The 27,919-nt window shown below is 42.6% G+C and overlaps 1 protein-coding gene across 3 annotated transcripts in view; it reads left to right on the top strand.

Moving 5' to 3' along the window:
* Window positions 1-27,919, top strand: part of magi2a (membrane associated guanylate kinase, WW and PDZ domain containing 2a) — a 1,034,101-nt gene that overhangs the window by 922,754 nt on the left and 83,428 nt on the right. For all 3 annotated transcript variants that reach the window (XM_070897360.1, XM_070897359.1, XM_070897358.1), the window contains 4 exons: window positions 16,789-16,978; window positions 17,602-17,643; window positions 21,179-21,270; window positions 27,657-27,849. In XM_070897360.1, the coding sequence (XP_070753461.1) occupies window positions 16,789-16,978; window positions 17,602-17,643; window positions 21,179-21,270; window positions 27,657-27,849 (517 nt within the window). The remainder of the gene's footprint in view (window positions 1-16,788; window positions 16,979-17,601; window positions 17,644-21,178; window positions 21,271-27,656; window positions 27,850-27,919) is intronic.

Below are 27,919 nucleotides of genomic sequence, written 5' to 3'. Positions count from 1 at the left end.
ACCGAGTACTACTTCTTTAGTGATAGTGGTTGTATTAAGATCCTTCCTCCCTATAGCCCCTTGATTATCCACGATTGGGATGTTTTTAGTGTCTTCTACCGTGAAGACCGATACAACATATTTGTTCAACATCTCTGCCATTTCCCTGTTCTCCATTATTAATTCCCCAGTCTCATCCTCTAGGGGACCAACATTTACTTTAGCCACTCTTTTCCTTTTTATGTACCTGTAGAAACTCTTACTATCTGTTTTTATATTTCGTGCTAGTTTACTTTCATAATCTATCTACCCTCTCTTTATCATTTTTTTAGTCGTTCTTTGTTGGCTTTTAAAAGTTTCCCAATCCTCTGACCTCCCACAAGACTTGGCCACATTATATGCCCTTGATACCATTCCTTATTTCCTTAGTTAGCCATGGATGGTTATCCCTTCTCTTACAGAAGTTTCCTTCTCATTGGGATACATTTTTGTTGCGAGTTATGAAATATCTCCTTAAATGTCTGCCACTGCTTATTAATCATCCCATACTTTAATCTATTTTCTCAATCCACTTTAGCCAACTCTGCCTTCATACCTTTGTAGTCTCCTTTATTTAAGCTTATTATACTGGTTTGAGATCTAACTTTCTCACCCTCCAACTGAATTTGAAATTCAAGCATGTTATGGTCACTCATTCCTAGAGGATCCTTTACTAGGAGATAATTTATTAATACTGTCTCAATAGCTGTTTTGATGGGTCCTGCCTGGAGAAAAGCAACCACCACTGCACAAGCTGGGCCCACACTCGAGAGATAGGGTAAGTCCTGCAAATTCCACATTCTAGCTTTGCTAGCTGTTAAGTATTGCGCTGGCTAGCCATGCTTCGGTTCATAGGGATATCTCTGTCAGCTTACGCTTCGGTTGATGCAATGTGCTCTCATTCATCGTGGTCTTTCAAATGAGCCTGCTGCCTGTGCTTTGTGAGCCTATTCATACCACCCTTCCCCCGCCTCTGCTGCTAACCATTTGTCTGTTCTGTTATATTTTGCAGAACTTGAGGCCAACCCTGACAAAGCTGAAGCCAATGCAGAAAAAGGTTCAGACGCAGATGAGCCTAAAGAGGAGAACATCTCCCAATCCCACCTTCCAGACTAAAAGCATGTGGAGGAGGGGGAGCGGCAGGGGGAGGGGAAAGATGAAGCCCCCACTGTTGTCCTCACTCTGGAGGAGGTGCAGGTGCTACCCATTGAGGTGCCAGCCCCTTTCCTGTGTGGTGCGAGTGTTGGGTCATTCCATGATTTTGCACAGTCCGAGGCTGCGGGTTCTAAAGGGGTACAGCAAGGCACACCCCACACCCAGGGCCCCACTGTCCGAGGCTGCGGGTCCCAGTGGAATGCAGCGAGCCACATCCAGGGTGAGGAGGGGAAGGAGAGCTCGACCGCGCTCTCCTGAGGTGCAGGATCTAACAGATGTGGTTCAGATGATGGCAATGAGTGCAGAGAGCATTGAACTTACCCAATCACTCCTGGACACCATCAGTGGGGTGGGTGATAAGGTATCGGGACTGTTGGGAGAAGTAACAACACTCTCACGAGAAATGGGAACACTGTCCGTGCACATGAGGGAGGGAATGTCGCAGATAGCTGATACACTGTCGGTGAACATTAGGGAGGGAATGTTGGAGGTAGCTGCTGCAATAAGGGAACATGCCCAGACCTCGCGGCCATTGATGGAATCAACTGCCACTCCCACTCTGAAGAGGCCCAAACTGGGCCTTCCACATTACTGCCTGCCCATACCCCCCATCATAAGTGCACATTACCCGAGATTCTCGAAAGAATAAGCTTGGTACCAACCCGAGAAATGTTGCACCACCGTCTGCGGGCAGGGGTGCAGTCACCAAGACCAAGCACAGCGAGCGGTCTTAGAATAAGGTGGAGGAGAGATGGGTGCAGCCTTTCTTTGCTGCTGTTGTTGTTGTTAATATTGTTACTTTTGTAACTGTTCTCAAATTAAAAGTTTTTTGTAATGATGTAAATTTACAAGTTTAAAAGTTTTTAAGTAATTTTAAAGTTTGTACGTGATCTTAACTGAAAACTTTCAAGTTTGATACAAGAATATTTTTATTAAAGTTAAGTACAAACAAGTGTTAAACTTTTGAATAAAATATATTTAAAATTATAACTGAATCATTTTGATTATTTGTTCCATTATTAACATAACTTTTTGAACTAAAGAAGAATCATTTTCATTATTTGTTCCATTAACACAACACAACATTACGGAACAGGTCCAAAAGATAAACATGGTCCATTTGGAATAGTTGCCACTGAGCCTTCAGGCAGCAAAACGTTCACGGATGAGCTGCTGGTGCAAGGCTCGAACAATCGTTAAAGGGGCACAACGGCCCACGCTCCTCCACCGTCGTGCTCCGGGTTCAGGTAGTTGCATGGCTTCCTCGTCGTTCTGCATCTTCCTCCTCATCATCAGCCACTCTCACCGCACCGCAGATGGATCTTCTACTACCAGCTGCTGCTGCCTCATAATTGCTGAGTTGCTGCACACAACAGTGAACTGACCGATTATCTCAGGGGAGTATTGCAAGTAGCCTCCGGAATGGTCCATGCATCGGAAACACTGTTTCAAGATGCCAATGGTCCTCTCTATTATGCTGCGCGACACAATGTGCGACATGTATTCTCAGTCAGCTTCCATCTGTGTTACGCTTGGGATGTCATGAGTCAGGTGGCGAGGTCGTACCCTTTGCCTCCAAGCAGCCAGCCCTGCCCTTCTGGCTGCTGCTGGAACATGGCAGATATAGCGTTTTCACGTAGGATGAACGCATTATGGTGCTCCCAGGGTATCTCACATCAACTGCTATGATGCGATGCATGTCGTGATAGACGAGCTGCACATTCATGGAATGGGGAAGCCTTTTCTGTTTCTGCACATCTCGAAATCCTCCAAAGGTGCTCGCAAGGCAATCAATGCAGGCCTGTACCTTTGGGAAGCCAGCAATCCTGGAGAAGCCCACAGGCCTGTCATGTATTGCCTGGGCGGTTTTGGGGGATTTGATGTAGTCATTCCTCCAGGCATATTGTGCAGCAGTCACCTGCCAAGTGCAGATATGTGTTGCATGTTGAGAAATGGCGCACACATCCCCAGGTGTGGCCTGGAATGATCCAGATGCATATAATGAAAGTGCAGCTGTAAGCTTTACTTCGACTGACAAAGCAGCTCTCCTGACGATTCTAGGATGCAGGTCTACTTTTTTAACTCACGGATCTCGGTTCCAACTTCTTTGCGGAAACGCAGCCTTCTCACAAAGTCTGTATCACTCGGGTGCAGGTATGAATGACTGTCTCGATAAAGCCGATGTGGGTAAGGCCTCCTGCCCATCATTCTACGTGCTCTAAGGTTCCTCAAGTGATGGTGCTTAATCAATCTTCTGCTCCACACAATTATGCAGAAGCCTTGCACGAGGTATGGCATTGTCAATATTGCCCCCATAATTTAATTGTAGCTTTGCAAGAAGCTCAAAACAGACCACCTTTCCTCTCTATCCCCCCAAGGTCGACGCCCTAGTATGGACCACACCCTGGTCTGCGCATGCGCAATAAGCTTGCTTAGAACGGGAAGCTAGGCGTTAAATGAAGACACTTGGGGCAACGAAGTCTAATGCAATTCTTCAATTTTTGTTTTTTTTCAAAGTACCACCCCACCACCGACCGAACGTCTCCTCACCGGGCTCGAGGGTCGGCCGGCAGAATCGCTCCCTCGCCCGAACACGGGCTCCATGTCCCCCCCCCCCTGGCCCCGCCGACTTCTTTTGAAGCTGCTGAATAGCCTCAGGGTTCTCATCCCTTCAGTTCGGCTTCCACCGCCGTCCCCCCCACAGGCTTCTTTTGAAGCTGAGCCTCTGTGTCCGGGCGAGGGAGCGATTCTGCCGGCCGACACAGTGAGCCCAGTGAGGAGACGTTCGGTGATGGCGTGCTACTTTTAAAAAAATCCAAAAATAAAGAATTGCATTAGACTTCCATTTTCTCCCTTTTGACTTTGAAAAAATTAAGTTACATGATGCATATTCTTTGCCTTCTTGATTCCCTCCACAACTTGGTCTAAAAATAATGGCGTCTTTCTGCGCCAATTTTTTAATGTGCGCTGGTTTTTCTTAAGTGCCTAAGGAGGTTTTTTGGGAGTGGTCACATACGCCGTCCTCGGAAAAATGTAAGTTGGCCAAACTTGCTTAAATGTGAAAAACTGGAGCAGACATCAGGTTACGCCCCCATGACGCAAAAAATACTAACCTAAAGAAATCGTACCTAACTGAGTTACGCTGGCACAGAAACTTTGGGGAAACTGGGAGATTTTAATTTATGCCAAAAAGGCGGCGCACGCCAAAAAAAGGCGCAGATAACTGGGGAAAATTGAGCCCTTTTTATATTAGAATGTCACTTCCTAGAATTTTATGACACCCATGAAATTCAAATGCTAAACTAATTCACATGAATATTTATTATCTGAGGCCTAAAAAGTTGTTGCTAGATGATTCTGTGTACACCATTAAATAACTTCATTATATTTCTTCCAGTGGTCTTCATTCTTTATTTTTAAAAATCTCCTGTGAAGACCAGATTGATTATTCCTGGATTGTTCTTCACAGATGTTTGAAATTTCAAAGCACACACTGTAAAGCAAAGAGGTATCTGAAGTCAAATTCCCGTAAACTACAGATTCATTGCATCATTGTTCAATACTTCCATGTATACAAGACCATTTAAGCCACCTAGTCCTCTTATCAAGTTGGTAACTAATTTTTTTGAGTCCTGTACACCCATAACCTATGTGCCCACTGATCTCCACTTGTTTCCTATTTTTCAAGCATTAATTTCAGAATCTTCATTCTTCTCTTCAAATCTTCAGCTCTTGCAACTCTGGTCTGATAGTCATTCTTCCATCACACCTCCATCTGCCTTCGTACACTACATTCAAGTAGCAGAGCCCTACACAAGAATTCTGTCCCTAAATCTCTTTGCCTGGACTAGAACCTCCACTTTTGAGCTTATCGCCCAAAAATGGGCATTATTTCCGGTGTGGGCAGTAAAAAAGAGTTTTCAGATCACCGGCTTCTCGCCCATTCTCAAAACAATTTTTGAAAATGGGCGTTACTGTGAGCGATATCAAATGGGCGGTAGCGTTAATTTTTTTTTGACCTTCTGCCGTAAAGTGTGGTCCTCCTTAGCAACGGCATGGCAACGCTCAATTCCCGCGATTCTGGAGGTCAAGAATCACCATGACATGCGCAGATGAGGAGACAGAGAGAGAGGGCGCTCAGAGGGACTGAAGTTGTGGTTGGGTGTGGTGTGGCTGCTTTGGGAGGAAGGAGGGAGACTTTAGAGCTTCACAGCAAGTAGGCAAACAAAAAGTAGCTGTTAACAGCCACATATTTGACCGAATTTGCCCTATAATGGAGGCATCACAGCACGCTGTGGAGACTGACGCTGGAGAGAGCAGTGAGGTGGGAGAGGAGCACATTGAAGGCCGCAAAAGAGCCAGGAGGTTCTCGGACAAGGCAAATGCCTCCCTCCTGCAGGAGGTCGAGTCACGCTGGGGTGATTTGACACAGGGAGGGTGTAGGAAGCTGACCCCAAAGGCCTACCAGAGGATATGGACCAAGATAGCAGAAGTGGTCTCGTCGGTGACCAACGAGGTGCGTGAGGGCAATCAATGCCGCAAACGATGGAATGACCTTGTGGGATCCGCAAGAGTAAGTATTACATTGATTTACATGTACTTATGTATTTATATAATTTGATTTGTAACAGTCATGAGTGACTATCAGCAGATGTGAGGTCTTGCACTTTTACCGGGAATGTTTTACTCAAAACCTGCGGTCACGGTGTACATCTTCAGATAAAGAATGATAATTATCATAATACTCATGATTACATCTGTCGTTTATGTGTTGTATCAGTCTCTGTGACAGTACCTAGCAATGATATCACGCAATGATCTCATGCCATGTCGTCCTGCCACCTTTTACAGAAGAAGCTATCGACGATGAGGTCCGTGCAGAGGCAAACGGATGGGGGGCCACCAGTCCCCAGCGACATCACAGAGATGGAGGAGCGAGTGCTAGCTTTCGTGGGGAAGCACCCCCGGACAGCCATGGACGCATCTGCAGACCCTGATGTGATGCCACGTAAGTAAAGCTTACACCATTTTGTGATGTAAAGTCAATAGATGCCACACCAACTCATATCCGACCAATGATAGATGATTTCTCAAAGTGTCATAGAAATAATGCTGTCCTAATGAAAATCATTGCAATGCACAATGTGTTGATCATCATGAAATGTGATGTCTGCGATGATTTTGAGAGCTGTGGTGCTTTTGTCGTGCATATGCTGTGTGTAGCGCTGGACTCACCTTGTCACCCTAGCACCCACTTCTCCTCTAACAACCTCATTTGTGTCTTGCAGCTCAGCCAGCAGCGTGGCCCCAGGCAAGGCCACAGAGGCCACAAGGTGGGGGCGCGGGGCAGGAGTCGGTGGACAATCCTACTACATCTCATGCTGAGGAGCTCCAATTGTCGTCCATCAATCCGCTGGGTCTGTTCTCGACGGATGAGAGTGCGGACTTCGAAGAACCTGCATCGCCACGCTCCAGTACCCATTCCACCCCAAGGCCATCTATTGGTCCTCCGGTCATTCCCGCCTCCACTCTGAAGGTGCCGGCCCCAAGCACCTCTCCACAGGACACCCCATTTGTCCCCAGGATGGCACCCACCCCGCGGAGGTCTCGTAGGCATGGCAGGTCTGTTCCACAAGCGCGACATGACAGCGGCGAGATGGTATAGTTGTCCAGGAGGATTGTAGACATTGGTGACCAGCTCATCGAAGCTTTGGGGGGCATACCCCGACACCTGGCCCCCATGACCGAGTACAATCCGCACATGGCGGAGTCCCTGGATGCAATAGCCAGGAACACTGCTGCCTCAGCCCTCCCAATGGTCCCAGAGCGGGGCACCCCACCCCTAGGTCCCGCACCACCACTGATAATGACATATGAGAGCAAGATCCTACTTCTGCATCAGAGAATGTTGCCCTGTCGGCAACCCTCGCTCCCATACCCATCCAACCAATGCACCTGCCTTCATCCCCCCCCCCCAATGAGACACCGCCTGAGGAGCTCCTCGGTCAGGCGCCGTGGAGCAAGGAGGGGGAGAAGTAGAGGTGGGGAGAAGGAGGAGAGGGGGGAAGGAAAGGGAGGTGCATGTGCGCAGGTGATGGCTGTGTTATATCTCTATCTGGGTGTATGCAATTTGTTGCAATGTATGGGGGCTGGGGACCATGCTCCTGTTTTGCCTTTGTATTCTGTGTTGCTGGACATGTTGAACATGTGATTGATGTCAAAGGTGGTATAAGTGGGATGTGGGCAGGGATTGGGTGTTATTGGCTGTAATACTTATGATTTCAGATCAATGTTGGTATTAAACCTTTGTTATTGAACATAACTTTGTTGCGCATTGTCTCACATAGCTAGACCATTACACACTGGTGATTCGTTACCATGAAAGGGTTAAATACAACTTAACATCAATCAACGTAAACTTTAACTTGCACCATTGATGTCTGAGCTGCATACACGCAACATTGTGTCAGTGTTGTCACTCACATCAGCGCTCGTTCTGTCAAATCTTTCCGATATCAGCTCCTCACGCAAGAGTGAGATTTAACAAATGCCAGGCACACCGCTGGTTTTCGTTCCGGTTAGTTCCATTTTTTGTGGGCGGTTTTTTAAGCGAGCGATATTGTGAGCAATATGTGTGCGAGGTGGTGAAATTGAAGATGGGCGATCTCCGTGGCGGCTAGTTTGGGTAAATATGCTCTTTACGACAAAAAACAGTGGGCGGATGTTAATATTGAATCTCGCCGTTAATTCCATGCGGAAAGTAACGCTGGGCGATATTATGGGCATTGAATTCGCCCATTCTGCTGATTCCGCCCCAAAAAAGTGGGCGGGCGGTGATATTTTTTCTCGCCGTTAAGTCCATTGGGAAAATAACGCTCAGCGATAAGTCTCAGTGTCAGTTTCCATTTTGTGTCAGAATGCGTGATATATGGGCGTTAAACGTCATTTCAGCGGTAAAATGGGTGTTAAGTGGGCATTAAGCATGCAAAAAAAGTGGAGGTTCTAGCCCCTTATCTTTATAAGCCTTCTTTGACTATGCTTCAATCACCTCCCCTAACTTCTCTCATAAAGAAAGACTTTCGCTGACTTTGCAACTGGGTTTTCACCACGATTTGACCCTCGGTGGCGAAAACCTATTTGGTGGGATCTTCGGTACCTTTTTACGACGGCGCTTCCACGTACCGCCGGGGAGAGATACGCTGACGTGAAATGACGTGCAATGCCGCGGATTGCGTTACCGGTGTACTTTCAACACTCTCCGCCACGCCCAGACTATCAACAGGTCAAACCTGTCGGTGCAGCCCTGCCAGCAAAGGTAAGTATGAAGACCTGCAAAAAAGGTAAGTTAAAGTTTTTATTTTTTAATTCTTTTTCAGGATTTAGTAGGTAAGGGTTTTGTGAATGTTTTTTTGCAATTTTTGTTTGTTTGTGTTTTCCCCCCTCCGAAGGCCTCTCCCGCAGCGCTACCGGCCTCGGACCAAAGTTGCTGAAACTCACGGTTTGCGCCGCAAATCCTCGTGCAACGGCAACTTTACCGATGCGCCCATGTATAAAGGCCGAAAAATAGTAGTGCAGCGAAATCAGTAATTTTGGCTTAAAACTACCGTTGTTGCCGACAACCGAAAATCTAGCCCATATGCATTTATATACCTTTCACATCCTCAGGATGTTCCAAAGCACTTCAGAGCCCATAAATTACGACTGAAGTGTAGTTGCTGTTACGTAGGCAGCTTGTGCACAAGATCCCACAAATAGCATTGAGTTGAACATTCAGAAAACCCTTACCTACTAAATCCTGAAAAAGAATTAAAAAATAAAAACTTTAGCTCACCTTTTTTGCAGGTCTTTGGCAATATTGGTTGAGGGCTAAATGTTGCCAGAACACGAGGCACTCGCCCTGCTTTTCTTCGATTGGTAACATGGGATCATTTACATCCATTGAACTGGTGGATAGGGCCTCAGTTTAATGACATCTAAAAAATTGGCACCTGCAACAATGTAGCACTCCTTTTGTACTGTACTAAAGTATTCACCCAGATTTTGTGGTCAAGTTCTGGAGTGTGCCTTGAACCCACGACCTTCTGACTTGGGTGAGAGTACTACCACTGAGCCAAGCTAATACTTGACTTCTGCTTGGTGTCCAGTGTCCTGTAAAGTACCTGGGAGTGGGACATTTTGTTAAATAGAGGTGATATATAAATATAAGTTGTATCCTACAGTATCATGCTACACTTTGTGAAACAGCAATTTATTAAGCAAAATTAGACAACAGACCAGTAAATTAATGTGGGTATGTGTCTGACTGTCTCTTCATGTAAATTCAGCCATTGAGCTTTACCAGTTCAGCTGTAGAAACATAAGGATTAAATGAGGTAAAAAGTACAGATAATTACTTCAATAAAATCAACTCTCTTGTTAAAATCAAAAGCAGCTCCAACCTACTTACGCTTCCATAATGAGTGAGCCCTTATTTGTTCTTTTTAAGTATAAACATTTAACTGAGATTAACTAGAGATTTATAACTAATAATTATAATGTTCAGTGTATTACCCTGTATTGTCAAAATTGTATGTGTTCTTTAAAATTCACAGTCGTGTGCCTGTTCTGTAATCCAAATTGCAGCAGATATTTTAAAATTTTAAATTTTAAATTTAAAATATCCTCATCTATTCATGAGAAATGTTTTTTCTTTAAGCAGAATAATTTGGATCAAACATGTGCGAATGTGATGTATTTTTGTGTGGCGTGGATAGAAAAAATTATCTTAAATAAAAATTGTACACTAGTAAGTAAATATTTGAGTCTAAAATGAAGCATTAATACAAGGTTTTAGCATATTGTGATCTTTATCACATATAAAGATGCTTCATAGTTTTCATATTAATCAGCAATTTAGTAGCAATGAGTATAAAATCTCATCTTTAAAAAATGTCAACTTACTGAAGTATACATTAATGATTTGGACGAAGGAATTGAATGTAATATCTCCAAGTTTGCAGATGACACTAAGCTGGGTGGCAGTGTGAGCTGTGAGGAGGATGCTAAGAGGCTGCAGCGTGACTTGGACAGGTTAGGTGAGTGGGCAAATGCATAGCAGATGCAGTATAATGTAGATAATGTGAGGTTATCCACTTTGGTGGCAAAAACAAGAAGGTAGAATATTATCTGAATGGTGACAGATTAGGAAAAGGGGAGGTGCAACGAGACCTGGGTGTCATGGTACATCAGTCATTGAAGGTTGGCATGCAGGAACAGCGGGCGGTGAAGAAGGCAAATGGCATGTTGACCTTCATAGCGAGAGGATTTGAGTATAGGAGCAGGGAGGTCTTACTGCAGTTGTACAGAGCCTTGGTGAGGCCACACCTTGAATATTGTGTACAGTTTTGGTCTCCTAATCTGAGGAAGGACATTCTTGCTATTGAGGGAGTGCAGAGAAGGTTTACCAGACTGATTCCCGGGATGGCAGGACTGACATATGAAGAAAGACTGGATTGACTAGGCTTATATTCAATGGAATTTAGAAGAATGAGAGGGGATCTCATAGAAACATATACAATTCTGACGGGATTGGACAGGTTAGATGCAGGAAGAATGTTCCCAATGTTGGGGAAGTCCAGAACCAGGGGTCACAGTCTAAGGATAAGGGGTAAGCCATTTAGGACCGAGATGAGGAAAAACTTCTTCACTCAGAGAATTGTGAACCTGTGGAATTCTCTACCACTGAAAGTTGTTGAGGCCAGTTCGTTAGATATATTCAAAAGGGAGTTAGATGTGGCCCTTGTGGCTAAAGGGATCAAGGGGTATGGAGAGAAAGCAGGAATGTGGTACTGAAGTTGCATGATCAGCGATGATCTTATTGAATGGTGGTGCAGGCTCGAAGGGCCGAATGGCCTACTCCTGCACCCATTTTCTATGTTTCTCTGAAACGTATAATACTTAGGGGTTGAAATTCAGTTTATAACGCCACCAGTTACCTCGTGTGGGAGGCGGCGAACGGGCAGCAAAGGCCTACCTTCGACGGTATGCGGCGTCCACGCCCCAGCTGAAATTCAGTCAACTATTTGGCAGAGGTGCCAAGAGTCAACGCTGCGCCAGCTAATGCCAACCGCGTGGTGATGTCATCCGGCATACAACGCCTCTTTGACACCTCTGTCGCGATATTTGCTTAGTTACGGCTGCTGTACCAGGAGGCGGCCGTACAGCCTGAAAAAAGTGGTGGTTAAAGAGCGGAACTCAGACGGAATCAGCCAGGGAACAAGGTAAGTTTTTTTCTTTATTTATTTCTTCATTTTTCACTAGTTTTAACAGTGGGAAAGTTTGTGTGTGGGTTGGAGAAGTTTGATGTATTTTTCAGCTAGCATGGTGGCAGCCTCCCGATGTAAAATTCAGTAGGCCTCCCGAGTTCCCACTCGAGGATGAGTGTGCTCTCTCATCTTTGGGCATAAAAACTGAATTTGGCATTTGGAGCCTACACCTAACGCTTGGCGGTAAAATCAGCACTCAGGCGGTGACACCGCCTTCAAAACGGCAGTACTGAATTTTGACCCCTTAGTATTTAAAAAAAAAAGTGATTTTCTTAATTTTAATCAGCAGCTTTTCTCGGTCTTGATTTATGTAGAGAAAGTAGCTAGCATTCTTTATATTATCTTGTACTGTTACAGAAGTGTATTCTTTGAATGTTCAATAATTCTGTTTACAATGAACCTAGTTCTCATTCATTCAGTGAACTCTAATCAAATCTTAAGAGTGTAGATCCTGTTTTAACTTTTTGCTAATTCTCTGTAGGCAGCCATCTGCACAGAATTTTCTTTTAATGTATCGACTGACAGAGGACCTAGTACTTTAGTTACACTGAATCTAATGAACTATGTAGCATCAATTTCAAATGCAAATCATTCAGAAGAAATGTGTTTGAAGATTTTTCTGAAAGATTTGATACCATCCTAAAGTGCCCCTATTGAAATATTTACTAGATTTAATGATAAGCTGTTAAAGCATTATCTAGTGGCTAATGGGAGGGAGGTAAGTGTGCCGAATAAGGGCGAAAGATAAATACAGGCAGCAAGGGGGAGAGGAGAACATTGGGAAGGTGAGAGGTAACTGTGGCCAGAAGGAGAGAAGGATCAAATTAGCCAACTCCGAGTTTACTCAGTAGGAAAGAATATGTTAAGGGGTGAATTGTCGCCACCACCTACCTCCTTGCTAGAACTGTCCTTTTGAAACAGCTTATAAATTAGAAAAATCCCTCTTCTGTCTTGGACCTTTCCTGGTTTATACCATGACTTTCTATTAAAATGAGGGGGAGAATTAGAGAGCGAGAGTGAGGGAGAGTTGAGACAGGGAAGTTTAAGCATACAGGCACATAAGGAGAGAAAAATTGGCAGTCAGAGAAACAGAAAGAAGCTTAAATACACTGAGTGAACCACAGATATACACAGAATAGAGAGAGAATAAGTGCACATGGGGCAGAGATTGATTTTGCTCGTGTGAGTGAACCACCCATGAGGACATGAGGACGTGTTTACAAAACATAAAGTAAAATAGTTTTGTTCCACAGCTTCAGGATTTTGCTCCAGCAAAATTAGGTATTCCCACCGTACTATGTCACCTGTTAAGGTGCTGTAGGGCTTACCTGGTCTTCTAGATTGCAGATGGGCTGCATGTATTTTGCAAGCCCCAGCATTACTATTTAGTTGGATATAAACCAAAACTGACTATAGTTTGATCTTTAAAAGCTAGTTTTGATCCTGCCAGAGAGGATGGAGAAAGGAAATAGTTGTAGTAAAAGATTAGGATTGCCTAAACTGTTAGTATAGTGACAGCATTGCGATCAGCTTTTACCAGGATGGAATAATCCATATCTGTGATTCTTTTTTAATGACTTGTTATCTTGGAAGAGTTTAATTATTGCGATAATCACCTCTACAGTCATTCTACTGCAATATACCCAAATGATAAGTTTGGTTACATTAGTCATTTCTAGCTTATAAAAACAGAAATTTCCATCCCTTTAAATTAATTCAGATTTGCTATAATATGTTAAAGTAAAGCATGATAAAGCATGATTTTACATTTCCACTGGCACTAAGCTGCTTATGGCATTGATAGTGGTAAAATGGTGTTTAATGCTGACCAAAAAGCACTTGGTTACAGGCAAGATATTATGCCTCGTGCTTTGAGGAGGGCAGGACTATTTATACTGAATGTCAATTGTCACACCTGGTGCTATCAATCAATTCTGCATATTATTAAACATTTTAAAATTGTATAATTGATGGCACCAAGAGTGACAATTAATATGTCTTGTAACTGTATAAATAAGACAACACTGCACCAAAAAAACAGACAATAAACTGCTCCAACCTTTCAAGAAGCAAGCCCTATTCAAAAAGCAAACCTTTAGGGAATGGTCATTTGAGCTGCCAACATTCTTAGTTTTTTCCCCCAGTGCTGCTGAATAAAATGTCAGCTGTTTGCTGCAAAGTTCCTGAAAACACATTCTCTAGGAATTTAAATATTTAAAAGACAACACTGACTTGATATGGTCCATGTTGATATAAAATCATATTTTTTTACCATCACATAGAGGTAGGCTTTTATCAGTCACTGAGCATAGGATCTGTTCCTGCATACAACTTGTAGCCCAGACTCATTATTTGCAATTCCATTGCCTCAAGATTTTTTTATATATTTCTTATTGGGAGAACTCCAACACATTAAAATAGATGTACAGTGAAAGATCATGTAAGCTCTCACTAGATTGTTAACCTGTTGAATGCCTTGTATATAATTATATTTATTCTGCAGTACAACCGTTACTAATAAAAATTAGTTTGATGTGCTACATGCCAGATTATAATTTACATTTTTGACATGTTTAGTATAAAACTATTGTATTGAATGATAAAGAGAAAATATTTCAGAGATTTTATTTTGTCAGAAGATATATTTGCATTTTCTGTTCACAGAAAATAGTACAGTAGGCCGCAGATATGTACATGGATGCCCATTGACAATCCCTAACTTTTACATATTGGACTGTAGCCTTGGAGCAAAGAAAATAAAATTACTTGTTTTGTATCAAAAATCAGAAAGATGCTTCTTCCAATTGTTTATGTAGCTCAAAGGCACAATGCTGGTTGATTTACTTTTAAGCTTCACAACACTGCACCAGCAAGTAGTTGGATCCAACTTTTTGATCATTCACACAATTAACTGTCATGTGGAGATGTTCTGCAAAAGTCAGACACATCTCCACAGGGAGGGAGGGAAGGGAAAGGAAAGGAATCAGGTTTAGTGTCACCCTGGGGCTGGCCTGCTCTATCACACCGCTATTGACAGAGGCCCAGAGGCAGCTTGCCCAAATGCTTTAAACTTGGGAAGCAGAAGTACAATATTCAAATTTGCGGATGATATCAAATTGGGGAGTATAGTTAATACTAAGAAAGACTGTGACAAAATATAAGAAGATGTTAACAAACTTGCAGAATGGGCATGCAAATGGCAAATGAATTTCAATATAGGTAAGTGTGAGGTGTTGTATTTTGGTAGAAGGAATAAGGAGGCCACCTGCTCATTGGAAAATAAGAGTTTAAATAGGGTAGAGTCACAAAAGGATCTGGGGTACAGATTCACAAATCATTAAAAGTAGCAACGCAGATTAACAAAACCATAAAAAGTGTTAACAAACCACGGGTTCATTTCTAGAGAAATCTAATTCAAAAGCAGAGAAGTTATGTTAAATTTATATAGAACCTTGGTTTAAATCACACTTGGAGTACCGTACACAGTTCTGGACTCCATGTCATAAAAAGAATATAGAAGCACTGAAGAAAGTGCAAAAAAGATTTACAAGAATGATACCAGAACTAAGGCCCCAAGTTTCCACATGATTTGCTCCTGATTTTTAGGAGCAACTGGTGGAGAACGGAGTATCTTAGAAATCGGAATTCTCCACATTTAAGTTTTCTGCAGTTCTAGTCAGGTAGAACAGTTTCACTTTTGAACAGAATTTTTTTTTCAAAAGGGGGCGTGTCCGGCCACTGACGCCTGATTTGAAAGTTTCCACAGTGAAAACGTACTCCAAACTAACTTAGAATGGAGCAAGTGAAGATTTTTGTACGCTTGAAAAAACCTTGTCTACACATTAAAAAATCAGGCGCAGGTTACAAATTAGGCGTAGGGAACGAGGTGGGGGGGAGGGTGGGGGAAGGGAAGTCATTAAATTCTACAATCAATTCTTAGTTATACTTATACAAATATTATACAAATAAATCCAACCTGAATAAAAATTTATAAGCAAAGAAAAGATTAAATAAACCATGTTCCTACCTGTGTGAAAGTGCTTCAGGCAGGCCTTACAGGCAGCGGTGTGGCGTCGGTCCCGACGGCAGGGGCAAGAAGCAGCAAGCAGCCTCAGTGCTGATCATGGAAGGGCAATGTGGTTTTATTAAAAAATGTTAAAAATTGAACAGCTACAAAAAATTTGAATAGTCTCAAACAAGTGCATGTGTCCCGTTTATCACAGTCTATCTTTAATTACAGAATGAGTGGTGGAGATTGAAACGGTAACGAGTTGTAAAGGCTGAATTAAAATGCACAGTTGCTGCAGTAACACTGGTTAAAGAGCCAACATTAATTCAGCAGGTGATTTATTCAGCAGTGCTGCTAAAAGCACTCCCTCACACACAGAAATATCAAGAAAATTAAAATACAAGCCTTTGCAAGGGTTCAATAAACAAATTTTCACTTTTTCTGCAGCACTTTTAAAAATGGCCGAGTGCCAATGTTTACTTCAGACTGCGCGTACGCGAACGCTCCAACACGCACGAGCAGGTTTGCCGGCACCAAAAAAACTCATTTAAATTGTACCCGCCCCATCCTACTTACAAAATCGGCGCGAGTGGTAGGCTCCGCCCCCTGTGCGCCACGTCAAGCAGACATCGAGCTGCAAGGAGCTCGAGAATACCGCGTTTTTTTTCAGGCGCCGTTTTCGGCGCGAAAAACAGGCGCCCAGCTCTGAGGGGCGCCTTTTTCGCCGCGTGTGGAAACTTGGGGCCTAAGAGGGTACAACTATCAGGAAAGAATGAACAAGCTGCTACTCTTTTCTCTAGAAAAAAGCAGACTGAGAGATGACTGATAGGAGGTCTTTAAAATTATGACGGGGTTTGATTGGCTAGATGTAGAGAAGATATTTCCACTTGTGGGGGAGTCTAAAACTAGGGGCAATAAATACAAGATAGTCACTGATGAATTCAATAAGGAATTTAGGAGAAACTTCCTTACTCAGAGAGTGGTGAGAATTTGGAACTCGCTACCACATGGTTCAGCCAAACAGCATAGATGCTTTTAAGGGGAAGCTAGATAAGTATATGAGGGAGATAGAAAGAAGGATATGTTGATAGGGTGAAACACCGGCATAGACATGTGGGGCCAAATGCTATAAGATTCTATGTAAATGCCATGACTTGAACGAGGAGTCAGTGGATGCCTGGCACCATCGAACCATGTATTGGGAGGAGTCCATATCCTGTTTAGGGAAAAAAAAAACAGGCAAAAAGCACTGTAAATTTAAGCTACAATTGTTTTTAACAAATTTATGTTTGTTTGTTTCAGACATTAGATAGATGGGAGAATCAGGGCAGCCCTCAGCCAAACTTCCCGGCACAGCCCCTACCACAGACTCTCCCCTTCCCATCTAATGTCCACAGGGCTTCTTTCCCCGACTCTTCTGAGGGATTTGATCAAAGGAAACCTGATCCGTATGAAGTGTATGAGAAGTCGAGAGCTATCTACGAGAGTAGGCGTAAGTAAAATACTTGCCTTTTTTCACTACAGGAAAAATAGCTATTAATAACTGACTCCCAGCTGTTTGACCATCTCCTGATGACATTTTCTGTTGTCACATCTTCTTTAAATGGAGTAGATGTACAATAACCTTTTAAGAGTTCAATTGATGTGCAGTCTGACATACAACATATATTTACATTATAGCCATATGGTTAATTTTACTTGTTTAAAAATTCAATTTTAAAAGATCTTGGTTTATTTAAATAACCAGATGTTTACTAATATATTTCTTGAATAACTGCTAACAAATGCACTGTATCCTTTCAAAACAGTAAGGTAGAAATAAGGTATTTGTCTTGAATATATAACATTACCTTTATTACAAATGACAGTCACATCAGAATCTTTTTATCAGCCATCATTTATTGAAACATTTTCAGAATTTCTATTTGAGTAGAGTGTGGAATAATTTTCTTACAAACAGTGCATTGATACATTTAGTAGCACTTCCTGAACAATTTCTAAATAGGCCTCTGACGGTTAAAACTAATGCAGAGGGATGCTCGAGTAACTATTGGCAACATGAAATGTCTCTACATGAATGCATAGTTTTGTTTAATTCCACATTTTCCTGTACAGAGCAAATGCCACCAAGGACTGCATATCGGGCTGATTCTTCTGGCAAGTACTTTAGCATTCATCATTCTGTGGCTTAAATGTAGTTCCTCATTCGTCTGGATATTGTGATTGTCTAATCAGGCGCCTGGTTGAGCCAACTATTTCTGCACGATCATTTACTTTCTCTTGTTCTCCTTTATTCTAACAATGACAGGTCTGAAGCATTGTAAATAACAGCAGCTACAAACAGAGAAGCCTTAACTAATCATTTTGTTCATTGGCGTAAATTTCATACCCATTTGATGAAAAGCTTCAGTTTTCCACAATGACTTAATGAGGCAGTAGTAAAATTGCACTCTACGCACACAATTTATTAGAGTCACAAATCTGATGTCTGGCAGAGACTGCGTTCAAACTGTAGTGAAATGTGTGGGAATTTTGCCAGTTCTCAACTGGTTATTTAGTGAGACAGCCAAAAGCATTCCTCTAGGCTAAAGGTCTGGCACACCAAGGACAATGTTGTATTTACTGGAAACAATATACAACACTACAGAATGTCTTGGGGTGTCTGAATGTATCAGGTTATCATCGACCTGTGAAATTTTGCAGTGAGGTAAATGAAGATGCCAAACTTCAATGATCCTGGAATTCAGAAGATTGACTCTGACGCTATCAATGCACTATGAATGTGGTGCTGAATTGAGCACTAGATTCATAGTAATGAAAATTGGCACAGCTATATGCTTCAAGACTCACCAAATAAATGGTTTGACTTGGAACAATCATGCGTTGAACAGCTCAGTGCAACATCCCAGAAACCTGTGCATGTATTGTGAGGTCATGACACCTGTAAAACGGTCCTATTTATTTACCAGCAAGCTTCTAAACACGTTTTGTCCTCCCATTTTCTGAGCCAGTCTGAGTGAGTAGATTCAAATGAGTGAATTGGACCTCACGTGCTGCATACTCCAAAAATCTACACCACCATTCTATACGCAGTGTCACGAGTCGCACATTTGTGCCTTTTTGGAAGAAATTATAGTGCTTTTAATTTAGATAAGTATAAAACTACCAGCACATGTGTGAGGCAGCGTTTTAAAACACATTTACTATAATAGAAGCATAGTGTCATGCATAGGAAAGATTTCAATTGACATCATAATCTGTGGTCTCAAAAAAAACTCATGGGCACCTTCTGCATTATCTATTATTTGTCTACAACTTGGATTTAACCTGTCTGCACAGCCAACTGGAGAACCATAATGCTAATCCTTAGTTTGTGAAATTATTTGAGTTATCACTGAAGGCACCCAACTTGAAATAACAATCCCATTTTTAGCATACATGGTGACTTGCATGCTCAGATAATTAAGGAACAAGTGGAAGATTTTCAATGTAGATAAACCAAAGTGACTAGAAAAGGCTCCTTTGTGGAACAACCTAATTTCGGTACTATGTGTCCTACAAGCTGATTGGTTAATCACACATGTCAACCACCTCAGTCACAAATCATCCACTTACCAAACGGCATCCTGCTTGCTGACTGCTGTTTTCTGACAAAGCAACGCAGTAGGGAGATCCTGAAAAAAACATGTTTATTTTTGGCAGGCTAAATAACTGACTACAAAAACCCTGCCAAATGCAAATTATAAAGCTCAAACCTTGCATTCAATTAAAATGTTGTAGGAGATGCATGGACAAATGTGATGCCCCATCCCTTATAAGATGTTCAGGTCATAAACCTATCCTTTTTATTCATGCTACTTGAATTATACATCTATAAATACATGCCTAAAGTACCAAATCTGGTGTGCTCAAAATTGTAAGCTGTCTTTGTACAGATAGATGTGGTGAATATTACATCCTTAAATCAGGACATAGATTCTATCTGGAGAAGTTGCTGATTATGTTTAGATAGTATAAAGGAGGGTTCAGATGAGCTGATAATTTTCATACGTCATGACAAAGTTTCACTAAGCCTTCGAAATTAAGTTTCCATGGGCTCAAGTTTCGGACCCCCACTAGAACGCCGCACATCGGAGAGGCCTGCCTAATTTGTAGAACAAAAATTGCGCCGAATACTTACCTCGCGATTCTCCGATATCTGTAGGTCCATTTCCACCTCGGCATGGCGCAGCAGGAACTGCTGGGGATAGGGCTACAGCCCTGCGCTAAAAACAGTGCCGGCAGCTGCGCGCATGCGCAGTAGCTCCCGGCCCTCCCAGCGCGTCCTGTCTCCGGGCAACGACCTTATCCCAGGCCGAAGGGACATCGCCCCTATCCCCGGCCGAGTGGCCTGACACCGCTTACCTCGTCGGCAGGGCCCGCGCGCCCAGCCTCTCGCTGGGGGCGGCTGCGCCCGAAGTCCTCCTTGGAGCTGACGTCGGCGGCAGAGCCTGCCCACCCGGCCTCTCATTGGAGCCGGCGGTGAGCCCATTCAGCCCCGATCTCCCCTATTCCCCCCCCGCCCGTTCAGCCTCCCCCCTGCCCGTTTAGCCTCCCTCCTCCACTCTCCTCTTCCCCCCCCACCCTCCTCTCCCCCCCTCCGCCCTCCTCTCCCCCTCTCCGCCCTCCTCCCCTCCGCCCTCCTCTCCCCCTCCCTCTCCCACTCCCTGCACCTCCCTCTCCCTCTCCCCCCCCCCCCCCCCCCGCACTCCTCGCTGTCAGAAACACAGAGAGACACTGACAGAGACAGAGAGAGAAACACTGGGGGTCCCGGTTCCAGCACGCTGTTGGAGTGCTCCTGGTGCTGCAGTCGGTGAGTAGAAAGTTAATTTTTTATTTATTGATTGATTTTTTATTATTTTTTTAATTTTTTATTTGATTGATTTATTTATCATTTATTATTGATGATGGCTCTTTATTTGTAAAAATGAAGTGTTTAATGCTTGTAAACCCCCCTTTCCCCCTCACCCCCATCTTTCGTTCCCTACGCCTGATTTATAAGTGTCAGCAAGGTTTTTCTGAGCATACAAAAATCTACACTTACTCCATTCTAAGTTAGTTTGGAGTAAGTTTTCACTGCTTAAACTTGCAAAGCAGGCGTAAGTGACTGGACACGTCCCCTTTTGAAAAAAAAATCTGTTCTACAATGAAACTATTCTAACTGACTAGAACTGGAGCAAACTAAATGCCGAGAATTGCAATTTCTAAGATGCTCCATTCTACACTAGTTGTTCCAAAAAAATAGGAGCAACTCAGGCCGAAACTTGAGCCCCATTTGTTGCCAGTTGCTGTGAATTCAGAAAGATTATAGCCAGCAACAGAACCCAAGAAGTTCATTACCATTCAATAACTCAGAATATTTGAATTTTTTGAAACACTTCTAATCTAACACAAGAGTAAAAGCCAAAGGCTACAGCGAGCAGGATCCTTGTTTGGCTCTTCCAGTTTTTCTAACTTACAATCTTTCATCTTTGGAACTTGTATTTGTTTCACCTGTACAGACGTTGTTCGTGTAACATACTCTGTGTATTAGATGCTTGTGTAAAGCACATTTCCTTCCATCATGTTGTAATCACCTCAAGAGGATTAACAGGAAGAGGCTCGCATTTTTCCCATATTGATTGTATTCTAACCATGTTCTCTTCTGAATTAGGTCCAGACTACCGTGAGTTAGATGTCTATTTACGCAGACAAGAGTCTGGGTTTGGCTTCAGAATCCTGGGTGGAGATGAACCTGGTCAACCAGTGAGTTAGCTGTAATACTCCATTATATATCTAGGTGCTCCAGACTTCAAAATTCCTAAAATATAAACCAAAGAACAAACTTTACATTCCTTATAATGAAAAAAGAAAATCCTGGAATTACATTGCAGATCAGTTAGCAATTTTTCAGATGTTGACTGACTACTGCGTCGTCCCAACATTTCTATTTCATTTCAAATTTCCAGCTTTAAAAAAAAATATTTTAAATCTTTACATTGTTAAAATCTTACTTGATGGATTTTCATTGTAGGGAAAATACTTCTGTTTTCACAAGTTCTGGACTATATTCAATTATATCAGTGGTTGAGTCTGAAATGTGGAATGATATTCTCGAAAAGAATGTCATGAAGCTAGACTTATCAAACATTGTATGTGATGTTTCGCCCCTACTGATACATTGCTATCCTCTGTAGGATTCCCCATTGGTTAACAAAACCTTTATCAAACATTTGGGCAGAATGTTATTCCCGTTTCTTGCTGCCAAATACCATTTTCACTATTGGGGTTGAAATTACACTGAGCACACAGGTTAACACGCTTGTGTGAAATTCCTAAATGTGTTATTTTAAAGAAGTTACTAACAGAAGCTTTTATTTGTATAATGCCTTTAGTGTAGAAAAATATTTCAAGGTATTTTCCAGAAGAGAAAAGGAGTAGGTGCTGAGTCCTTGCAGGAGGTTAAGGAGTGGCAACCAAAAGCATGGTCAAAGTTTTGAAACGTGTGGAGGGAGGTAGTGGGGCAGAGGAATTTGGGAAGGCAATTCAAAAAAGGCCAAAAATGGATTGGCCGGAGAGGCTGAAAATAATCGGTACAGGGTATAATAATTTTGTTAAAATAGCATACAGTAGTATACTAAAATAAAGCTTAGTGGATATTTCAATTCATAGGTATGTGGCTAACACTATCAAATGATGTATAACTAGAGTGCTGTATTTTACTCCTCCTGCATTAGCACAGCAAAGATTTTTATATCATTGTAAAGGGATGAGAGCAGTAGAATTGTTAAGTCGTTTGAAAGTAATACTGCAGCAATACACGGACCTCAGCCATCACCAAACTGTTAAAACAGTATCTTGACAGCATTGTAGTGATGGAGTTAAGCACTTAAAAATAACAAATCACAACCAAATAACTTTTCCTCCGACTGTCTTAGGGTTCCAAATGGTGCCTTTTGGTGCCTTGCCAATTGTATTTCTGGTGTGAGTGTCTTTTTAACCCTTGAAGTATTGGCATTTTATTCTAGCGCTCCAGACAACAATGGAGGCATGAAAGCGTACAGAAGAATTGAAACTAGGATTTAAATATTCATCCAGCAGTGCATAATTACAAGTCATGCCATAAAATATATTTCTTCCGACATAGTGATAAAAGCTAACACTGTGGAAGTAGAATTACAGCCTTGGTCTTTAATAATTTACTAGTTTGAGTGCAAGTAAAATTCCCTCTTTTGAATATACTTTCACTCCTTTCCCTTTTGGGGATCTCCACAGTGTTCACAGATGAGTGGGTAGGCAGCTGACCTGCTTGTTGACCTCCACCAGTGCCACTCTGAATCTGGTCACTGGAGGTATATCAGATCCTACGGGGGATGGCCATCCTTCCAATTGTTTATTTCTCTCGGGAGATCTGTACCTAGCCTGTGGGATATTGCACACACAAAAGCATTTCCCATTCTCTGGCACAGTGTATTGCTGCTCCGGTACAGTGTATCTCTACACATGTTTTATTTTTTTGACTAAGAGCAAAGTCTGAGATAAGTACAATTTTAATTAAAGCAACTTATCACTAAACAGTTATCACAGGGAAACGTAGCCTAAAGATGATTGAAATGCTATAATCAGTGCAGTTTCTCAAAGATAAGAAACATTTCCTATATTATTATTAATCATCAAGATGTGGTGAAAATGTGATTGGCTATTGTGTGCATATAGGATTTTTTTGGCTACGTCTTTCAGCCAGTCCAGGAAGGACACAAACGAGGAATGAGTAATGTGAATGTGTCTTACTTGACATATTCAAATTATTCAACTGCCTCAAGGAAGAATACTACTTTGACAATCTCGGTTTGTATTGTTATTTTCAATTGTTGTCATGCAAAAAGAAATGTTTTAAAAACTGCTCACACAGAAACTTTCACTAGAAATTTTCATTGCTAAGCAACAGCTTCAGTGGCAAACTGATTTCAGAGATAAATAGCATATTCATGAGCTCATCAATGTCTGATTCACATCAGACAAAGCTATCTTCAGCATGTGATTTATCTCCAGTGGAGAAGATGTGAGATTTAGTCTTAATTTGCAACATAGCAGAGGAAATGCAAAATATTTAACACCCTTACATCTGCACAAGATGAAACCAACCACCTTGCTGTACATTTCTGAAAATTTCAAATTCAATTTCATGTCAACAGTGCCTTTTTAAATGCATTTTGTCGGGATAATCTACGATTGAGGACATTTTGAGATTTTGTTAAAACAGTCATGGATTTACAAAATAGAATGAATTAAGGAAAGAAAGGTACAATCAATTCAGTTTTAAAATGGGATCTGACCACTAGTCTTCCCATTAGAAAGAAATCTGATTAACTTAACATTGTCATTCTTTCTTTATTTCCGTTGTTTATGTTGTTTAAACATTAGAGGACAGAAATTGCCCCTCTGAGAAAGGCCCATTAACACCTCCGGGAGGTGCTAACTGGGCGTTAAAGGGTTTTTGCCTGGGCGCAGCAGCCAGAGCGTCCCCACCCCCACCCCCGTAATTGCTCACGGGGCTCAGCGTGCGAAAAGGGCTTTGTGCCACGATTAGCAGCTCGGCACAGTGTAAGCACTGCCGTCATCGCCATGCGCGCCAATCGCCTCGCGCCGACCCCTTTGTACCCCGTGGAGGAAATTGCCCCGCGAGACGCGAGGTTGGTGTGGGGCGATGCCACCGACAGCTTCATGGGGTTAGCAGCTTTGATGGCTGGGGCGCCCCGGCCGCCCTTAAAGGGGAGGTGGTAGCGCCGCCGCCATCTTTTCTGTGTCGGCCGACTTTTGAGTCGGCCCAACAATGGCGACCAGATCGCCAACATGCAGCTGTGCACCCTCTCTTAGATACCGCCCTGGCTGACATCCTCCCTGGTGGCCCAGTGGGCGCCACTAAAATGGCTGAAGAGTGCGCAGCAGCCCTCCCCTTTAAAAGTAGAGGAGGGACGTTGTGGCGCATCAGTAGCCGCGCTCAGAGTCTCACCCCATAACTGCACCACATTTTTCTTGCTCTAAGACCCCAATTCGGATTCCCTTGCTCAAACTGCTGTGCTGTCAACAGACTGGCTAAGCAGTCAATCAAAAGGTTATCACAGACAGCGAACAAGGAAGTGGGTAAACCCTTAAAATTCTAACTTTTTTTAAATAGAGAGAGCAAAAGAAAGATTGGGACTCTCGCATGGGGAAAAGGCAAACCTGAAATCAAGATATACAAACTTTAAAACAATTTTTTTTTAATTTGACAAGTTTCTTATTTAAATTTTTATTAAAATGGATGCCATTCAGCCCATCGTGTCTGTGCCGGCCGAAAAACAATTATCCAGCCTAGTCCCACTTTCCAGCTCTTGGTCCGTAGCCTTGTAGGTTACAGCACTTCAAATGCATATCCAAGTACTTTTTAAATGTGCTGAGGGTTTCTGGCAGTGAGTTCTCGACCCCACCACCCTCTGGGTGAAAAAAAATTCTGTTCAACTCCCCTCTATATCTTCTACCAATTACTTTAAATCTATGCACCCTGGTTATTGATCTCTCTGCTAAGGGAAATAGATCATTCCTATCCACTCTGTCTAGGCTCTTCATAATTTTATACACCTCGATTAAGTCTCTCCCCCCCCCCCCACCCCACCCACCCCCCAGCCTCCTCTGTTTCAAAGAAAACAACCCCAGCCTATCCAATCTTTTCTGATAGCTAAAATTCTCCAGTCCTGGCAACATCCTCCCATACTCTCTCGAGTGCAGGAACATCGTTCTGTAATGTGGTGACCAGTACTGTACACAGTACTCTAGCTGTGGCCTAACTAGTGTTTCATACAGTTCAAACATAACCTCCCTGTTCTTATATTCTCTGCCTCGGCTAATGAAGGAAAGTATCCTGTATGCCTTCTTAACCACCTTATTTATCTTCAGGAATGTGTGGACATGCTATCCAAGGTCTCTCTGTTCCTCTACACTTCTCAGTACCCTACCATGTGTCTTGTCATTTCTTCCCTTGCCTTGTTAGCCCTCCCCAAATGCATTATCTCACACTTCTCAAGATTGAATTCCATTTGCCACTTTTCTGCCCACCTGACCAGTCCATTGATATCTTCCTGCAGTCTACAGCTTTCTTTCTCACTATCAACCACATGGCCAATTTTTGTATCATCTTCAAACTTCTTACTCATGTACCCTACATTGAAGTCCAAATCATTGATCTATACCGCAAAAAACAAGGGACCTAGTACTGAGCCCTGCGGAACCCCACTGGAAACAGCCTACCAGTCACAAAAACACCCGTTGTCTGAGACAATTTTGTATCGAACTTGTCACTTTCCTTTGGATCCTTTGGGCTTTTACTTTTCTGAACAGTCTACCATGTGGGTCCTTATCAAAAGCCTTGCTAAAATCTACATAGACTACATCAAATGCGCTACCCTCATCGACCCTCCTTGTTACCTCCTCAAAAAATTCAATCCAGTTCATCTTTCTCTTAACAAATCAATACTGGCTGACCTTGATTAATCCGTGCCTTTCCAAATGATGATTAGTACTGTCCCTCAGAATTTTTTCCAATAATTTTCCCATCACCTGTAATTACTCGGTCTATCCCTTTCTCCCTTTTTAAACAACGGTACAACGTAGCAGTCTCCAGTCCTCCGGCACCACACCTGTAGCCAGAGAGGATTGGAAAATGATGGTCAGAGTGTCTGCTATTTCCTCCCTTGCTTATCTTAAGAGCCTGGGTTACACTTAATCCGGGCCTGGGGATTTATCCACTTTCAAAGATGCTAAACCCCGTAATACTTCCTCTCTCACTATGTTTATCTCATCTAATATTTCACACTCCAACTCCTTAACCACAATGTCTGCATCGTCCCTCTCTTTTGTGAAGACAAATGCAAAGTATTCATTAAGAACCATATTCACTTCCACACACAAGCTTCTATTTTTGGTCTCTAATGGGCCCTACTCTTTCCTTAGTTATCCTCTTTCTCTTTGTCATGTATGTACTTGTGGGATCACTAGCCACAAGTGGCATCACTGTTGGAGGCTATTGGGCTGCACGCATAAAAGGCGAGCCATTTTGTATATGAGTCACTTTGGGCCTTAATAAAGCAGAGCCAAGGTCATACCGCTTGCAGTTAAACAGTACTCAGTCTAACCGTTATTGCATACACAACACTCTTTACGTAGTTATAAAATATCTTTGGGTTTTCCTTGATTTTACTTGCCAATATTTTTCATGCCCTCTCTTTGCTTTCCAAATTTCCTTTTTAATTTCACCCTTGCACTTTCTAAAGTCCTCTAGGCTTTCTGCAGTATTTAGCTCTTGGTATCTGACATAAGCTTCCATTTTTTGCCTTTTCTTACCCTATTTGCCCCATGACATCCAGGGGGCTCTAGTTTTGGGAGTCCCACCCTTTTTCTTCGTGGAAACTTATTTGTTCTGAAGCCTCACTGTCTCCTCCTTGAATGCCTCCCACTGCTCTGACACTGATTACCTTCAAGTAGCTGTTTCCAGTCCACTTTTGCTAAATCACATCTCAGCTCACGAAAGTTGGTCTTTCCCCAATTGAGAACTTTTACTCCTGGCCTGTATTTGTCCTTTTCCATAACTACACTAACTGAATTATGATCACTTAGTGCGGCAAAGCCAAAGTTTTTGTCAGTTTAAATGATTTAGGAGATTTCACTGATTGCCGGCTCTGTGGTGCGAGGTGGGCTGGTTGGTGGGGAGGGGGGGGGGGGAGACGCACAACACAGCCTGTTTCAGAGCTGTCATTAGCCAAATCCTGAAGCTGCGATCAATTTCAAAGGCAGAATGACGGCAAATGCTATTAGTTCACCGTCATCCCGACTGCAAATTTCAGGTCTTACAGGCTTAATGGTCAGCTTGCATTGGGGCCAACATGATGCAGTGCACTTTACTGGCTGAAGGAACAAGAAGAAAACTTAAAAAAAATTATCAAGTGCTGTACGCACTGTAAATAGCTAAGGTGTTAAATGTGCGGTGACATTGACAAAAGTGAACAGTTGTAATCCATGTTTATAACTTCAATAAATGTTCATTAGTCATCATTCTTACCTAGCTGTGTAGCGAAATTTGTTTCTCTTACTAATTGATATTCTTTATGTTCTTGAAGATTCTTATCGGAGCAATAATTACAATGGGTGCTGCTGACAGAGATGGTCGTCTTCGTCCAGGAGATGAGTTAGTTTATGTGGATGGAATCTTAGTTACTGGAAAATCTCACCGTTATGTGATAGATCTGATGCATAACGCAGCTCGAAGTGGCCATGTCAGTCTGACTGTACGAAGGAAGGTTCTGTGCTTGGGTATGTACTGGATAAAAGCTTTTAAAGATAGGAGGTCCAGTGGTGCTGGGAGTAGTACCCAACCAGAGCC

The sequence above is a fragment of the Pristiophorus japonicus genome, chromosome 13, assembly GCF_044704955.1.
Source record: "Pristiophorus japonicus isolate sPriJap1 chromosome 13, sPriJap1.hap1, whole genome shotgun sequence".
Classification (NCBI taxonomy): domain Eukaryota; kingdom Metazoa; phylum Chordata; class Chondrichthyes; family Pristiophoridae; genus Pristiophorus; species Pristiophorus japonicus.
This window is presented reverse-complemented; position numbering and strand designations above follow the sequence as displayed.